Raw genomic sequence first — 15097 nt, 5'->3', positions numbered from 1 at the left:
GCTTAGTGGTAGAGTGTCTAGCATGCATGAAGCCCAGGGTTTGATTACATAGAAAAAACTGGAGATGGTGCTGTGGCTCAAGTGCTAGAGTGCTAGCCTTGAACAGAAGCCAGGGACAATGCCCAGGCCCTGAGTTCAAGCCGCAGGACTGGCCAAAAAAAAAAAAAAAATCCTTTTGTAGCTCAGGCTGAACTGAAACTAGGAAACTCCTGCCTCTGCCTTCTGAGTATTGGGATTGTAGGTATGCACTACGATAATTAGATATATTTTAAATAAAAGGACCCTAGGTTAAAACTGCTAAAGAAAATCTTTCAACCTTTTCTGTCTTTCCTGCAGGACGAGTTCCTGAAACTAGAGGTCTGAATCTAGAGAAGGCTGGAGTGAACACCAACCCCGAGACTCAGAAGATTCTTGTAGACTCCCGGGAGGCCTCCTCTGTGCCTCACATTTATGCCATTGGAGATGTTGCTGAGGTACGTATAGCTTGGGCACTCCCGGCCAGCCCCAGTGGCTGTGGCCCCCGGTCCTGTCCACTTACCTCCCTCAGCTAGGCCCAGAGGCTCACTTTCTCTAGCAGCTGCCATCCTGGGAAAAAGACAATTCTTTCTTAGCTCACGGAGGTACCAAGCACGGACAAAACCCCAGGGACTAGTGGAAGCACTCTGAGAAGGGGAGAGTCACAATAGACTCTTTCCAATGTTATTCCTTTTCCTGGAGGTTGGTGTAAAACCGTTTAAAAACACTGTAAGTAGCCAGGTGCTGGAGGCTCATGCTTGTAATCCTAGCTACTCAGGAGGCTGAGATTTAAAGCCAGTTTGAAGCCAGCCTGTGTAGGAAAGTCCATGAGCCTCTTATCTCCAATTAACCACCAGAAAACTGGAAGTGGAGCTGTGGCTCCAAGTGCTGAAGTACAAAAAAGCTCAGAAACAGTGCCCAGGCTTTGAGTTCAAATCCCATGACCAACCAACAATAACAACAGAAAACAAAACACCCCCAAAACCACTGTAAGTATAATTACCTAAACTGCACCAGGGCTGTTGCTGGACATGCCTTAGAACCATCTTGTCTCCATTGAGAGAGAAGGGAAGGCCTGGTTCAGACCCATCTGGCCCTGTCTGCCTTGCCTCAGTTTACCCTCCCTCACCACAAAGGCTGACACGTGGGAGCATGGCCTCTGCTCCTAGCCACCACTATGGAATGAGGACTAACCCTGATTGATCCCTTTTGGGCAGGGGTGAAGGCTCTGGAAGGTGACCCTACTTACCAGGTCTGTGGTTGTAAACACGTCTTTGCCTTTCCCCTATCCTCCACCCTCTACTCCTAGAAAGCAAGACCTCTCTGGAAAGGCCCTGGTGGAAGGCTTTACCCCCGGCTGCTTAGTTTGGAAAGCATCCAGCCACCATCACTGTTCTTCACAGACTCTTAGCAAAAGACCCAAGGTGTCAGTCCTGGGCCGCCACATCCCCACAGCCTTGGGTAGTTCACCTGTCCTGCTTGCTTCTAATTACATCTTGAGAAAGGTAGCTCCTTACCTGACCCCTAAGGGGCTCCCTGCATCTCCAGGTCCTGTCACCTCTTTGTGGTGAGACCTGTCCACCGCGTCCATGTCTGTGTTTCTGTCCTGGGGCTTCAGGAATAAATGGTTTAGGCCACTCCAAAGCCAATGGCTTAGGACAGCAGAAATCCATTCTCTCACATCCGCAGCAAAAGTCTGACATCAGGTGAAGTTAGGGCCTTGCTCCCTCAGGACCTTCTGGGAAAGAGGCTTGCAGTTGCCTTCTGCTTTGGGGGGCCCAGATACCCCCTTGGTACTAGCTATAATCTCTCTAGTCCCTGCCTCTTCATCACTGTTGCTGTTCCCTTATCTGTCTCTTATAGCATAGCTCGCATCAGATTTAGGGCCTATCCTAATCTACTCTGACCTCTGTTGTGTCTGCAAGAACCTTATTTCCAAATGAGGATGGGTACTGAGTTCCAGGCAGACGAGCATTTCAACTCACCCCAATGTATTCATATAGATTGGGTCACTAGGTATCACCTACGGAATACCAGATATTTTTCTGGGGACCAGGGGACATGGCAGGAACAAACTTTGTACTCGCCTGCAGTTGCACCCTGCAGATATCAAAGATGGCAAGTGTCAGAAGAGGCCTGGGGGGAATGATCTCCGAGGACCCAGCCAGTATCTGCCCCTCATCTAGAGCAGAGCAGGCTTGGTGATGATAGCCATGCCCACAGGATGGAGCACAGTCCTGCCAGGCACTAGGCCCTTCCCCCCCCCCACCCCAGGGCATCAGTGTTCCTGGTCTCCAAAGAATGAGAGCTAAGTAGAAGCCACTTAAAACAATGTGTGGGGCACTGAGGACCCTGGGTGCCCACACTGCCAATACAAGGCTCTTATGTGACAGCTTTGGCTCCTCCCACCCCCCTGCACATCTACCTCCACCCCCCCCCCCACACACACAGAGGATCTCTATAAGGACAGCTCGGCGGGGTGGGGCTTGCTGTCAGATTTCATAGTCTGGCCCCACCCCTGCTAGGCTTTATTGATGCCATCTAACTGACAACTTCACAGGTCAACTGTCCTGACACTTCAGTGGGCAGTGGGCATTGCTTCGTCTCTGCCTGTGGTTGGTTTGGCCATGATGGCCTGCCTATTGAATCCCTGGACCACTGCACCATAAGACAGCACACATATTCTTGCCAGAGGGTGTCATGTATACCACTGTGAATCACAGGAAGTCTGCTTTGCTCCCACCAGTTGACCCTTGGCCACACAAAGTGCAGTTCCCAGGCTCCAGGGCCTGTGCCAGCATGGTAGAGACTATAACATTTCAAATTGTGTTGCCAGAAATATATAGCACACACAGACATTATTTCTCAAAAAATGAAAAAACAATCCCCTTTCCCTTAATCCAAGCATCTGAAAGGTCATACCAGACAGTATTGAGAGTTATACCCCAGTGGTCAGACCAGAGGCTAAGAAGAGCCCCGGGGGTGGAGCAGGAGGCCATTGTTGCATAAGATATTGTATGCTGCCTCGTGGATGTGGATGTTTCCGCAGTTAGTCAGGCCTGGTGGAATGCGGAGTCTGCTTTCCCTGCTTTATCTCTGCAGATCTCCATTCACTTCTGGAATGCCAAACAACATCTGCATTTCCTGCTGCAGAGGTGATTGGCAGCTGGTCCCACGTTGACTGTGTGGGAACACCCATAGGCAGGGCACACCCTGGGACAGCGGAGGGGTGTCTCCTGCAGAGTGGCACCAATTTGAAATTTGTCATGGGCTGTGACGTGTGTGTCAAGCTGCCTGTCAGGAGCACGTGGCACACTTGGGGCCCATTTTAGCCTGAATCCTAGTGAATAGGAACAGAAGCAAGGATTGTTCGGAGCTTTGTGGTAGGTGCAGCCCTCTGAAGTCATCAACATTGACAAGGGGTTCTGAGTAAAACCCTGAATGAGTGAGGGTGACAATGGTTAGACAGTTACTTTCCAAGGGAAGGGGATGGTAACCCCAGTCATCACCCCAAAGCACGGTGGAGGGAAGTCAAGAAGAGCCAGTGCCCCATAGCAAAAGGCTGGCAGCACCTTGTTAAACAGCACTTGGGGGTTTCCAACAGGGAGCCACTCACTAGAATGGCATGGGGGGGGGGGCAGGCGGTGCAGTTTGTGTAGGCTGGGACCTGATGCTGATGTAACTTTGAACTCCATCAGGGGCGGCCCGAGCTGACACCCACAGCCATCATGGCAGGGAAACTCCTGGCACAGCGGCTTTTTGGGCAGTCTTCAGACCTGATGGATTACAGCAATGTGAGTTTTCTCTCTTCATTTTGTTTATGTAACCCAGGTTGGCCCAGGTTATGTAACCAGGTTGTAGCCCAAGCTCACCTTGAGTAACAGTCCCTCTACTTCAGCCTCCTGGAGTCTGGGATTATAGATGCTCTCTACCACAGATTCTTTTTTTTTTTTTTGGCCAGTCCTGGGGCTTGGACTCAGGGCCTGAGCACTGTCCCTGGCTTCTTTTTGCCCAAAAATGTTCACACTCACACATCTACTGTATGCACACATGGGCAGGCTCATGCACAGATATGTACAAAACACAACTCACTGCATGCACACACAGGCAAGCTCATGCATCCAAAACATATTCACACCCAGGGCACATGTATATAGGCCTCCCACGTACAAGCAGACACACAGATGCACACTTCCTTCCCCATGAAGAACCGGTGCAGCTCTTCCAAAGGCTGGACTTGAGTCCTTTAAAGAATCTGTGGTAGAGGGGCTGGGGATATGGCCTAGTGGCAAGAGTGCTCGCCTCATTTACATGAAGCCCTGGATTCAATTCCCCAGCACCACATATATAGAAAATGGCCAGAAGTGGCGCTGTGGCTCAAGTGGCAGAGTGCTAGCCTTGAGCAAAAGGAAGCCAGGGACAGTGCTCAGGCCCTGAGTCCAAGGCCCAGGACTGGCAAAAAAAACCCAAAAAAATAATAATTATTTATTGTCAAAGTGATGTACAGAGGGGTTACAGTTTCATATGTAAGGCAGTGGGTACATTTCTTGTACAATTTGTTATCTCCTGCCTCATCCACCCCTTTTTTTTTGGCCAGTCCTAGGGCTTGAACTCAGTGCCTGGGAACTGTTCCTAAGCTTTGTGTACTCAAGGCTAGTGCTCTACCATTTTTGGCTTTTTGGTAGTTAATTGGAGATCAAGAGTCTCACAGGTTTTCTTGCCTGGCTTGGCTTTGAACTGCAATCCCCAGATCTCAATCTTCTGACTAGCTAGGATGACAGGCTTGAGTCACCAATGCCTGGCAGTGGGGATCTTTTCAATACCCAATTCCAAACACGCTTTCCAGGTTCCCACAACAGTCTTCACTCCGTTGGAGTATGGCAGCGTGGGGTTGTCGGAGGAGGAGGCTGTTGCTCGCCATGGACAGGAGCACATTGAGGTAGGAACTGTTCTCGCCTCTGACTACATATAGCCCTCACTCCCATGGTGGCTCCTCTCTGGGCGAGTGCCCTGTATATGGATGGGTGTTGGCATTCCTGCTTCCCAGGCCTCTGACTTGGTGGGCCATAGGATGGGGCCCAGAATGATGGCCAGGGCGCAATGGGAACAGAAGGCAGCAGCTATATTGGAGGGAAGCTCCAAAAGCAAAGCCTTCTGGGAGTACAGACATAGATCATGCAGCAGCCCGTTTGCCTAGCAATCATGAGGTCCTGAGTTCAATCCTTAGTACTGGAGGAAAAGAAGTGAGGTTCTGACAGCTTTGGTGTGCCTCTGAGCCCCTGCCCCTCAGTTACTTGCTGCCCCATGTCATGTGACAATGGAAAGCTCCACAGATCAGCCGTCTCCAGCCCCATCACCAGTTTGGATGCAGGCACACGAGCATCTCCTGGAATCTCCAGCAGTTTCAGGGTCCAGTGCTAGCTCCTCCATCATGCAAAGTGCTTGTCACATGAGGTCTGGGACCTGCTGTGGCTCCCCTCACCCCACAGGGGCACATCGCAGCCTGGAGTGTCTCCTTGTCTCTGGCTTCTGCTTTTTTCTGCCCTGTCCTCCTGCCCCAGCTAACCTGTGCCCTCCTCCCCACACCTCTGCTTTCTTGGGATTCCTCTGGGGACTCCCTTGGGAGTGGCTCTCCTTCACCCCAGATTCTTCTTTCCTTACAGCCCTTGATGGGGGGTTTACCCCCTCCTTAAGTATTTACCCCCAGGAAGGAGGCTTTTTTTTTTTTAATGCCTTGTAGGGACTATGCACTGTCCCTAAGTTGTTTTTTTTTTTTCCACTCAATGCTAGTGTTCTACCAATTGAGCCACAGCTCTACTTCTGACTATTTTGGTGTTTAATTAGAGATCAGAGTCTCACCGACTTTCCCGCCTTGGCTGGCTTTGAACCATGATCCTCAGATCCCAGCCTCCTGAGTGAGCTAGGATTACAGGCATGAGTCACCAGTGCCCGGTTGCAAGGTTGCTTTTCAAGGTCTGCGCTAGCCTGGAGGCCATGGCTTCCAGAGTAGCTCCTGAGCTTGTCCAGGTGGCCTGGAGTGTGCCCTGGGACCATGGCTCAAGCCATAGGCTCTGAGATGCATCATTGTGGTGGGCCTTGGGTGTCCTGGTGGCCACCCTGCCATTGTAGTTCACAAGGAGTCTCAGGCCACGGAGCGTCTATAGTCATCTGAGTTGAGTCCTCACACTAAGCCTAAAGGCTGAAACTGTCCAGCTGGGGAAGCTGGAAGGCTCTGGTGCAGTTTCATCTTCCCACTGCAAAAGCATGCCGGTAGTGGGGGAAGCCTGACACCCTGTGCCCTGGATGGTGAGGCCTTTGCCATTTGGGAACATGTCACTGGGCTACAGAGCCTGCCCCTTCGCTGGTACCCCCGAGCCCCTCCGTCACTGGGACAGGCCTGATGGGCTTACCTCCCCCAGCTCTTTATTTGCTATTTTTGTTTGATTCATCAGAAGTACACTGGGCCATATGTTCATGGCATTTTATAATGTTGTTTTATGTTTCACGATGTTGAATGGCCAAATACCCATTGTTTGTTTTCTTTCCAGTTCTGTCTTGCTTAGAACAATATTCTCTGCAGCCCTATTAATTAATAATGGCTGTGCAGCACATGTGAGGGCCCCACTCATTTTTTACCCAGCCGCAGCCCCAAATGTGCTGTTGAGACCTTTGGTGGGTGCTGAAAGCGCTTGTCCAACAGCTCCAGTATGGCCAGAGCCTGCCCTGCCCCACCTCCCTAAAATGAGGGCCATGCCCAGCCTAGGCTGTCCAGGGTAGGTAAGACAGTGCCCTATGTTCTGGCCCACAGGATGGGCACCCACAGATATCCTGTGTGCAGCATGATACCCGTGTCTGCCCCACGCTCCCAAGCTATGGACCCTGTGAAACATCTTTGTGAGTGGCCTTTGAGCAGCCTGGAGTCTACTCTGCTGCTGTAGTTCGTGGGGGTCTCAGGCCTGGTAACGAGAGGGTCTCTCTAGGCTGCAGAGCTCCAGATGAGGCCCACCTTTGCCCTGGCAGAGGGACGTGCTCTCTGCAGCCAGCTGAGCTGTGTCCTCACTCCAGGCCAGTGAGAACCCTCCCTCCCTGTGCCCTTCCTATTGGAGCCATGAGATGCCTACAAGATGGGCTTTGCTGGGATGACTGCCAGTGCCTAGAGTTTGTGTCTTGTCATCACCCAGGTTTACCATGCATTCTATAAACCACTGGAGTTCACAGTGGCAGAACGAGATGCGTCCCAGTGCTACATAAAGGTTGGTGTCCATGGGGACTTGGAGCTGGGGTCCACAGGGTGGGAGCGAAAGAGCCAGCAGTAGGTGGAGGAATTCTGTGGAACTTTCCTCCCAAAGAAGCTCAGCATAAACATCCAAGAGCCACTCATGCCCCAAACTCGGGGCTACAGAGATGAACCGTAGATGGGTCTTCCCCGCCCCCCCCCCCCCAGCCACTGGCTGAGACATTGTGGCTTTCAGATGGTGTGCCTACGGGAGCCCCCACAGCTGGTGCTGGGCCTGCACTTCCTTGGCCCCAACGCGGGCGAGGTTACTCAAGGATTCGCTCTGGGGATCAAGTAAGTCTGCAGGAATGTGGGCTGGTAAGTGATGCTTTGCACACCACAGTGGAAGGCAGGGGTTTCACATTGCTGTCACGTGGCCTTACGTGTGTTCACAGCAGGAATTCTTCAGGCTCCCTCCTGATCTGGTAGGCTTGGTGGAGACAGGCAACTTTCTCCTCCAGCCTAATGCTCTTTGGCCAGAGCCATGCAACATGTCTGCTGTGGTTCTGGGGCTCTGTGTTTGGGCCTCCATGGTCAAGACAGGCAGGGCTGAGCTCTTACTAGGCCACGTCTGAGGCAGTCCTGAGCAAGGCCCAGGTCCAGAGTATACCAGGGCAGAGCTAGCTTGCTGACTTCTGGGGCATGGACTATTGTCTGGATCCTGAACTAAGACACAGTGTTTTGTGTTTTATTTTATTTTGTTTTGGACAAGGAGAGAGAGTGTGTGTGCATGTGCATGTGCTTGTGCACGTATATGTTTGTGTGCATGCTCACATGTGCACACAATGCTGGGGATCAAACCCTGGGCCTGGCATGAGATCGGCAGATTACTATGCCACTGAGCTATATGCCCAGCCTTCTAGCTGCATTTTAGTAATGCCGAAGCCTGGAGAGATGGTTCATGTCATGTATGTCTCTCGAAAAGGCAGCAAGGCCTAGGGACTTGGGGACAGAAGAGCAAGGCAGGGACCAGCTGCCTGCGGATGCAGCAGAAGTGAGCAGTCATAGAGAGAGGAAAACAGGAGGGGTGTGTATACACAGCTGGGGTCTCGTGTGCCAGGGGTATGCACTGTGGCTAAGAGCTGTCCTTGGGGTAAGAGGTCCAGGATAGAAAAGAGCAGAGAGAGGACTGGGGCACAGAGGCAGGGGCTCTTTAGGCATAATGGAGGATCTGGAGCAGACTCAGGAACCCACCCTCCCCCACCTCCCCCATATGTGGCCTGGGTTCCTGGCTAAGACCACCCCTTTCACAGGACAGTGACGCTCAGGTCTGCCATGGCCCCCCTAGCCTGCTCCCACACACCAGAGTGATGGCTGTGGGGATTGAGGTCTCCTGGGACATGGTCCTCAGAGGATGACAGGGAGGGCTTGGCCCAGGGTGGGCTCATGCCCTTGGAATACACACCTGTGGTCCCTAAGCTGCAGCTGTCTGGTAGAGCTGCCATTTGGGAGTTCAGTCAAGAATAACTTTAGGTGGAACCCCGTCAGGCAATGGGGTCTTTGCAATGGGGTGGAGACCATTATGGGTGCAAGGAGAGTGACTGTGGGTGACCTTTAAGACCTGGCCCACTGATTCTTTGACCTAGGGAATTCCTGGGGCTGGCAGGGGACAGGATCAGACCTGGCTCTGGCCCACATTGCTTATTGCCATCCGTGCACTCTGACAGCAGCAAATGCTGCTCACATCAATACTCAGTCTCTGGAATCATTTCTAGAAAGCCCTCTTTTTATAAGGTAACTGCGAAGGGCTGATTTCTTTCATATGCAGAGAGCTGTTACAACTCAATAACGGTAGAGTGAACAACCAGAAAGAAAGAAATATAGACCATAAATAGGCAGTTTGCACAAAATAAAAATAAAAATCTGAGCACTCTGGCTTATGCCTGTCATATGCCTGTACTCCTTGCTACTCCAAAGGCTGCCATACCCACCCACAGCATCCCTGTCTTGGCCACTAAGCTAGGGAGCCCAAGTGGGGCCAGGTCTCAGAAGGCCAGGAGGGAGGCTCGGGAATGCTGGTTGCTCCTTGTAGGGCCAGCTACAGGGCCAAACTAGGTCACCTCCCTGCCACTCCTTCATGTCCTCACTGTGTAGGCAGAGTGTCAGAGCGCAAAGCATGGCCACCCACAGAGCTGGTGCTTGAGACCGGATGGGGAGGGAAGGCTCAGGTAGAAGTGGTAACATGTTGACTCTTAGCTAGGCACAGTGGCTCAAGCCTTTAATTCTAGCTAATGGGAAGTAGAGACCAGAGGATTATAGTTTCAGGCTAGCCTGGGCAAAAAGAAGTTTGCGAGATTCCATCTCAATCAGTGGCTGGATGCAGTGGCCTGCTTCCCCAGTGACTCAGGAAACCACAAGTAGGAGGGCCACAGACCACGCCAGCTCTGCATAAAGCAAGACCCTACCTTTAAAATAACCAACACAAGGCTGGGCATTGGCAGTGGTAAGCCCAGCAACTTGAGAGGCTGAGATCTGAGGATCTAAGCCAGCCTGGACAGACAAATCTGAAAGACTTATGTCCACTTAATCAGCAAGAAGCTGGAAGTAGAGGTATGGCTCCAGCCTCGAGTGAAAAAGCCAAGCAAGAGTACAAGTCACTGAGCTCAAGCCCCACTACTGACACAAACAGATGAATAAATAATGAATAAGACGAATTAAGACCAATACACAAAAGGGCCAGAGGCATGTCTCCAGTAGTAGAGCACAGACCTAACAAATGTGAGTCCCCGAGTTCAATCCAGAAAAGAAAAGTTCTTTCCCTCACCTGGGTGGGCGACTCCAGCCACTTTTGACAGAGTGAGGTAGCAGGCACCAAGAAACAGCTGGGACTGTGGTAGAAGAGAGGCAGGAGGCCAGAGTGGCTGGAGAGGCAGTAGACCCGAGGCAGCTATGCCTTGGCCCTGTGGGTACTGGGCATTTGTTAGGAGGCAGGTGGACATAGTGTGTGACATAGGCACAGGCGTATGCTGGCTGGAGGAGAAGGCCTTGTCAGGGGCAGGGTGTTACAGACACGGCTGCCTGTGCTGACTCCTGGCCTGCTCCTCCACCTTGTATGCGCAGGTGCGGGGCCTCCCACGCACAGGTAATGCGGACAGTGGGTATCCACCCCACCTGCGCTGAGGAAGTGGTCAAGCTGCACATCACCAAGCGCTCGGGTTTGGACCCCACGGTGACTGGCTGCTGAGGCTAAACCACCCATCCCTGCCACGCCGAGGGCACACGGTGAGCCACCCCCACTGCCGTGCTCCCCACACCCAATCCAGGTGCGCAGGTTTCAGGGTGAGGCTCGTGGATAGGGGTGGGAGCCACCACAATGGGCTTGGTGCTGGTTGCAAGGAAAGGCTGTACCTGCTGTGCTGCCTTTTGGTGAGATCTGCCACTTGTGCCTAGGCCACAGTAACCCAGAAGCAAGGCCAGGAGGGGAGGCTACCAAGATACCCACCCTCTGAAAGGTACCCTAAGATCTGGGCCTGACCGTTGCTGTTCCCCCACATGCAGGAGAGGCCAGGGGTCACAGCACAGTATCCCCTGGACTTTCCCACGATGCTGCTCCCTGTGGGCTCCTAAGGAGCTGGTCTTCCCCATGCCCTTCTCCAGTGGGAACACTGCAGGGGTTTGTTTCCATCTCGCCCAGAAGGTGGAGATGCTGCCTCATGCACAGCCAGCTGCCGCCTACCATCTGGTTTTACTGCAGCTCTGCAAAGCTGGGCTGATGGGACAGCCAGAAAGTACTCCCAAGAAAGAGTGCCTTACTGTCCCCTGCCAGAGGCTCGAATGTGCCCAGAGCCTTGTCACCTCTCACACCTGACACACAATCCTCTGGGCCCTTTGCCCCACACCATTCAGGCTGCTCTGCTGGGGGATATTCCCCCATGGCTGTCAGCTCTTCTGGATTGGAGTCCTTTGGGTCGCCTCTCTCCCCTAGCTGAGTGGAGGCCACTGGAAGAGCAGAGTTTGAGGGTCTGAGCAGCAGCTGGGGGTCTAGTGGCCTGCAGAGCTAGTCCAGGGACCTCTGTAGATCACTAGGTCTGGGTGTTTTGGCACCAGCTCCACTGTATCAGACACACAAAAGGCACCCTGAGATGCTGTGAGCATGTTAGCAGGGATAACCTTCGATACAGACACACAAAAGGCACCCTGAGATGCTATGAGAGTGTGTTACCAGAGAAGTGGAGCCATGGCTCAAGTGAAAAAGCCAAGCAAAAGCTGCAGGCCCTGAGTTCAAGCCCCAGTAGCAATGCACATGCGCACACACACAGGCAAATGTTACCAGAATGTTGTACCCCACAAGGCTATTTTGTTAAGCAGCCTTTATAAGTGTTTATCGTTTCAAAATGATTTGTAACACAACACGTGGATGAGGCTTGTCTTTATCCCTGAGGGTCCCATGGGTGGTTTGGGGAGATGTAGCCTGCACTCACCCCACCCTTCGCTGGCAGGACTGGAAGGCCAGGTCCAGTGAGCGTCGGAGATGGCCATGTGAGATGTGTGTCTGCTCAGATGGTCCGTGCCCTGCAGGGATGGCTTCAGTCTCACCTCTCTACTCCTGATCCCTCTTCTGCCTGGGTCCCCCAGGCCCCCCCCCCTCGACGCCAGATGATGATGCCCTGGGCAGAAACCCACTGTGTGGGCTGCCCATGTCTGAGCCCCTGGGCGTTTGGGGAGTTCAAATAAAGAGGGAGTTTTCCTAAAGCTTGTCCTGCGTGTGGTGTCTCTGGTATGCCCTCGATTGCCTGGGCAGGGGAGGGGGGGCGGGGGGAGCTGGCTAGCCCACCAGCCTCCTTTATCAGGGGGATGGGGATCCCACAATCAGGGCACCCACACTCTGAGTACCAGGTTCCCATGCTGCTAGCAGCTAGTCAGGGGGTGCACACTCTGACTCATATGTCCCCAGGCACGGTGCAGTGCCTCCCCCACCCTCGTCCCCTCCCAGCAGTGGCCTGGCCACAGGCCTGAAGACCTTACTTGGGGGTCCCTCCTGGGACCGTCTGCCTGGGTCACCCCCAGGGTTTCCTTGTGCACCTTGAAACAAGGAAAATGGTCTAGTTCCCAGCCGACAGTGGGAGTAGGGCAGGGGGCTGGAGGACAGGAGTTGGCAGGGTGGTTTGAGGCTTTCTGTCCCCCACACGTCAGTCTCCTCATTCCGTTTCCATTGTGGCCCTCCAAGTCAGCTTGTCGGCTCAGCTTTGGCTAATCCTGTGCATTGAAGCTTGATGGGTGCGGGAGCGCCTGTCAGTCACTGTGGGGAGAGACTGCGCTGACAGTGGCAGGCAGGGCCCGGCATTGTACGGAGGCTTTAGCAGCAGCTAATCTCGTGTCTTCCTTAAGAAAACATCACTTAGTCTGCCGGCCCAGGAGCCCTGGATGGGACCCTGCTTGTCAGCAAACAAAGGAATGTGTTTGCGCCTTAATGGGCCCAAGGAGCCTGGCTCATGGTGCGAAGCGTGTGCAGGAGCTCTCAGACGGCCAATTAAGATGCCAAGTGCTGGGCTGGGCCGGGTCCTCCCGACAAGTGCCGAGCCAGAGCAGCCGTGTCCCGCTTATGTGTGGCTGCTGGTGCATTCTGCTTGTTGGCATCCTGCAGGGAGAGTTCACCTGTGGGCTGAGCCGTTTGTCTGCCATGGAAGCAAAGAGGTCAGCTGCCATCTGCTGCCTAAAGCTGATGGGCATGGAGGACCCCTGGGGGCCCAGCCTGGGAGGGAATTGGTTCATGAATTTCCCAGCCCTGGGAGGAGCCCCCGCTGCAGGCAAAGAAGCAGCTAGAAACAGTCTGAGTATTTGGGGATGGTGGAAGTGATGCTGGATGCATGGTGTCCTAGGACCCTTGCCTCCCTACCCAGCCAGCCAGCCAAGAGTGCCCATCACAGCAGCCAGAGTACCCCCATGCATCGTGTCCTCATAGTCCCTCCACGTGGTTCTCCTGAACACTCCTCCCCGCCTCCCCGAACAGCTCTGCACCTGCCCTCACGGCCTGTGTCCTCCTCTAGCAGGCGCAAGGCACCCACGGCATCCCAGGTCCACTGGTCCTCTGCTCAGGCAATGATGGCCTCCTTGGAAATGGTGGTCAGGGGTCTGGCCCAGCCTCCAAGCATGCAGGGCTGGGGGGCAAGGCCTGCCTCAGGGACTGTCACTACTTGGGCAGGCTGCGGAGCCCTGGAATGGTTTCAGGGGACTCTAAAGCCTCCCCCCCACTACTCTGGTAGGGGATGGACCCAGAGCCCCTCTCAGGTATCTGTGGAGCCAGGACAGGTTCACGAGGGGACAGCCTCCCTGCTTTTCCCTCTCAGGCTCCAGGAGCCTGTGCTGAAGGCAGAGCCAGTGTCGGGAGCAGAAGCACGACAATGCTTCTGTCCTGGGTGTCCCTTCTGCCCCATAGGATGGCTCTGTGGTCAGCCCCCCTCTCTGGGGCCAATCCCGCCCTGTCTTCCCCCCTCCTTCCAGAGAAGGTGAGGAGGAGCCGGAGCGCCACGGGCCAGGTGCTCTCCGCCTGGCCCCGGGGCCTCCTCGCCGCCCTTGCATGTTTTTATGGTGCAATGAAAATATGATTTTAATTCCTCAGATTGTTCCATGTAACCTGCAATTACCCCCGGCGACGTCTCGCACACTTCTGCTTGTGGCTCCAGATTGCGCAAGGATATGGGAAGGAAAGGAGGGGGAGAAGGGGGGGCTGTGCTGGGGCCAAGCGATCCCTCCTCTGCTTCACTCTCCCCTGGGAAGAGGGACTGGTCACCTCCCCGCCCCCGCATACTCCCCTTCCTCCAGACCCCTTCCTCTCCCTGGCAGGTAGGTATGAAGAAGTGGGGTGACAAGCAGTTCTGAGGTAACCAAGAGTAAAACAGCAAAAGGCAAGGCCTTGTGAGGACCGAGACCCCTACCTAGGGCTGACGGTGGGGGTAGTTCAGATCTTGAGGTAGCTAAGAAGCTCAGTGTGCACCCCTATCCCCGTTATTCTGAACATCTCACAGCCTGTGGGGACCCCAGCTCCACTTAAGCAGAGGAGGGTGTGTGCTGAGGAAGTGAGCTCTGTGCCCTGGCCAGGAGCCCCCCTGGGAACCAGCGGAGCTACCCCCTGTGAAGCAGCTTGGTGTCAGGCGCTGTCGGTGCCTGTGGCCTCAGGTTTGAGCTTGTCGCTGAGGTCCCTGTGTTTACTCCTCTCAGTCTCTTGGCACATATCTGCAGCTCAGTTCCCCAGGCAGCCACTCCAGCCTTGGTGCCCAGATAGCAACCAGGAGATTCCACCAGTGCCCTGGGCCCTGGCCTACTCCTCAGTCTGAATAAGGCCTAGCAGGCAGCCCTGCACTGGGGCTCACCCACCATGGCTAGACAGCTTGCAGGCCAGGGACCTGGTGATCATAAGAGACCTGGGGCTGCAAAGCCACACCACTAAACCCTCCAGATGTTATTCAGGCTCCAAGGACCCTGCCATGCCCCTGGTCAGGGGGCTCCAGCTACATGAAAGACTGGACTTGCTTCTGCCTCCTTGAGCACACCCTCAATCCATCCAGGTCTCTTTGCCAGCACCCATGGATGCTCAGGCTCCAGGCAAGGGTCCCTTCTTGCCAAGCCTGACCAAACCTGCTGGCCTTTCCTGCTCTGGCCTCTACCTACCTGTTATACATAGGTTGCATGAGGGAGACAATGTAAACTGGTCACTGCCAGACACAGGGGTGGACGTCCCAACCCAGAGGACAGGAGGCAGCAGTGGCCAGGCCCTGAGGCCAGCAGGCAGTCACTGCAGGCCCAAGCTGGCTAGGCAACTACCAGGTAGGGGTCCAGAACCCACCAAGGCTGAGGCACATTGCTCTG

The 15097-nt window shown here is 54.1% G+C and overlaps 1 protein-coding gene across 6 annotated transcripts in view; it reads left to right on the top strand.

The window, feature by feature from the left end:
• Txnrd2 (thioredoxin reductase 2) overlaps window positions 1–11983 on the top strand; it is a 79542-nt gene extending 67559 nt beyond the window's left edge. For all 6 annotated transcript variants that reach the window (XM_048343505.1, XM_048343503.1, XM_048343500.1 and 3 more), the window contains exons 12-18: window positions 337–473; window positions 3714–3809; window positions 4862–4954; window positions 7197–7268; window positions 7488–7585; window positions 10352–10513; window positions 11731–11983. In XM_048343505.1, the coding sequence (XP_048199462.1) occupies window positions 337–473; window positions 3714–3809; window positions 4862–4954; window positions 7197–7268; window positions 7488–7585; window positions 10352–10475 (620 nt within the window). In that variant the 3' untranslated portion in view covers window positions 10476–10513; window positions 11731–11983. The remainder of the gene's footprint in view (window positions 1–336; window positions 474–3713; window positions 3810–4861; window positions 4955–7196; window positions 7269–7487; window positions 7586–10351; window positions 10514–11730) is intronic.
• Window positions 11984–15097: the final 3114 nt, after the last annotated feature.

This window comes from Perognathus longimembris, chromosome 3, assembly GCF_023159225.1.
Source record: "Perognathus longimembris pacificus isolate PPM17 chromosome 3, ASM2315922v1, whole genome shotgun sequence".
Classification (NCBI taxonomy): Eukaryota; Metazoa; Chordata; class Mammalia; order Rodentia; family Heteromyidae; genus Perognathus; species Perognathus longimembris.
The sequence above is the reverse complement of the archived record's forward strand: the minus strand, read 5'-3'. Positions and strand labels throughout refer to the sequence as shown.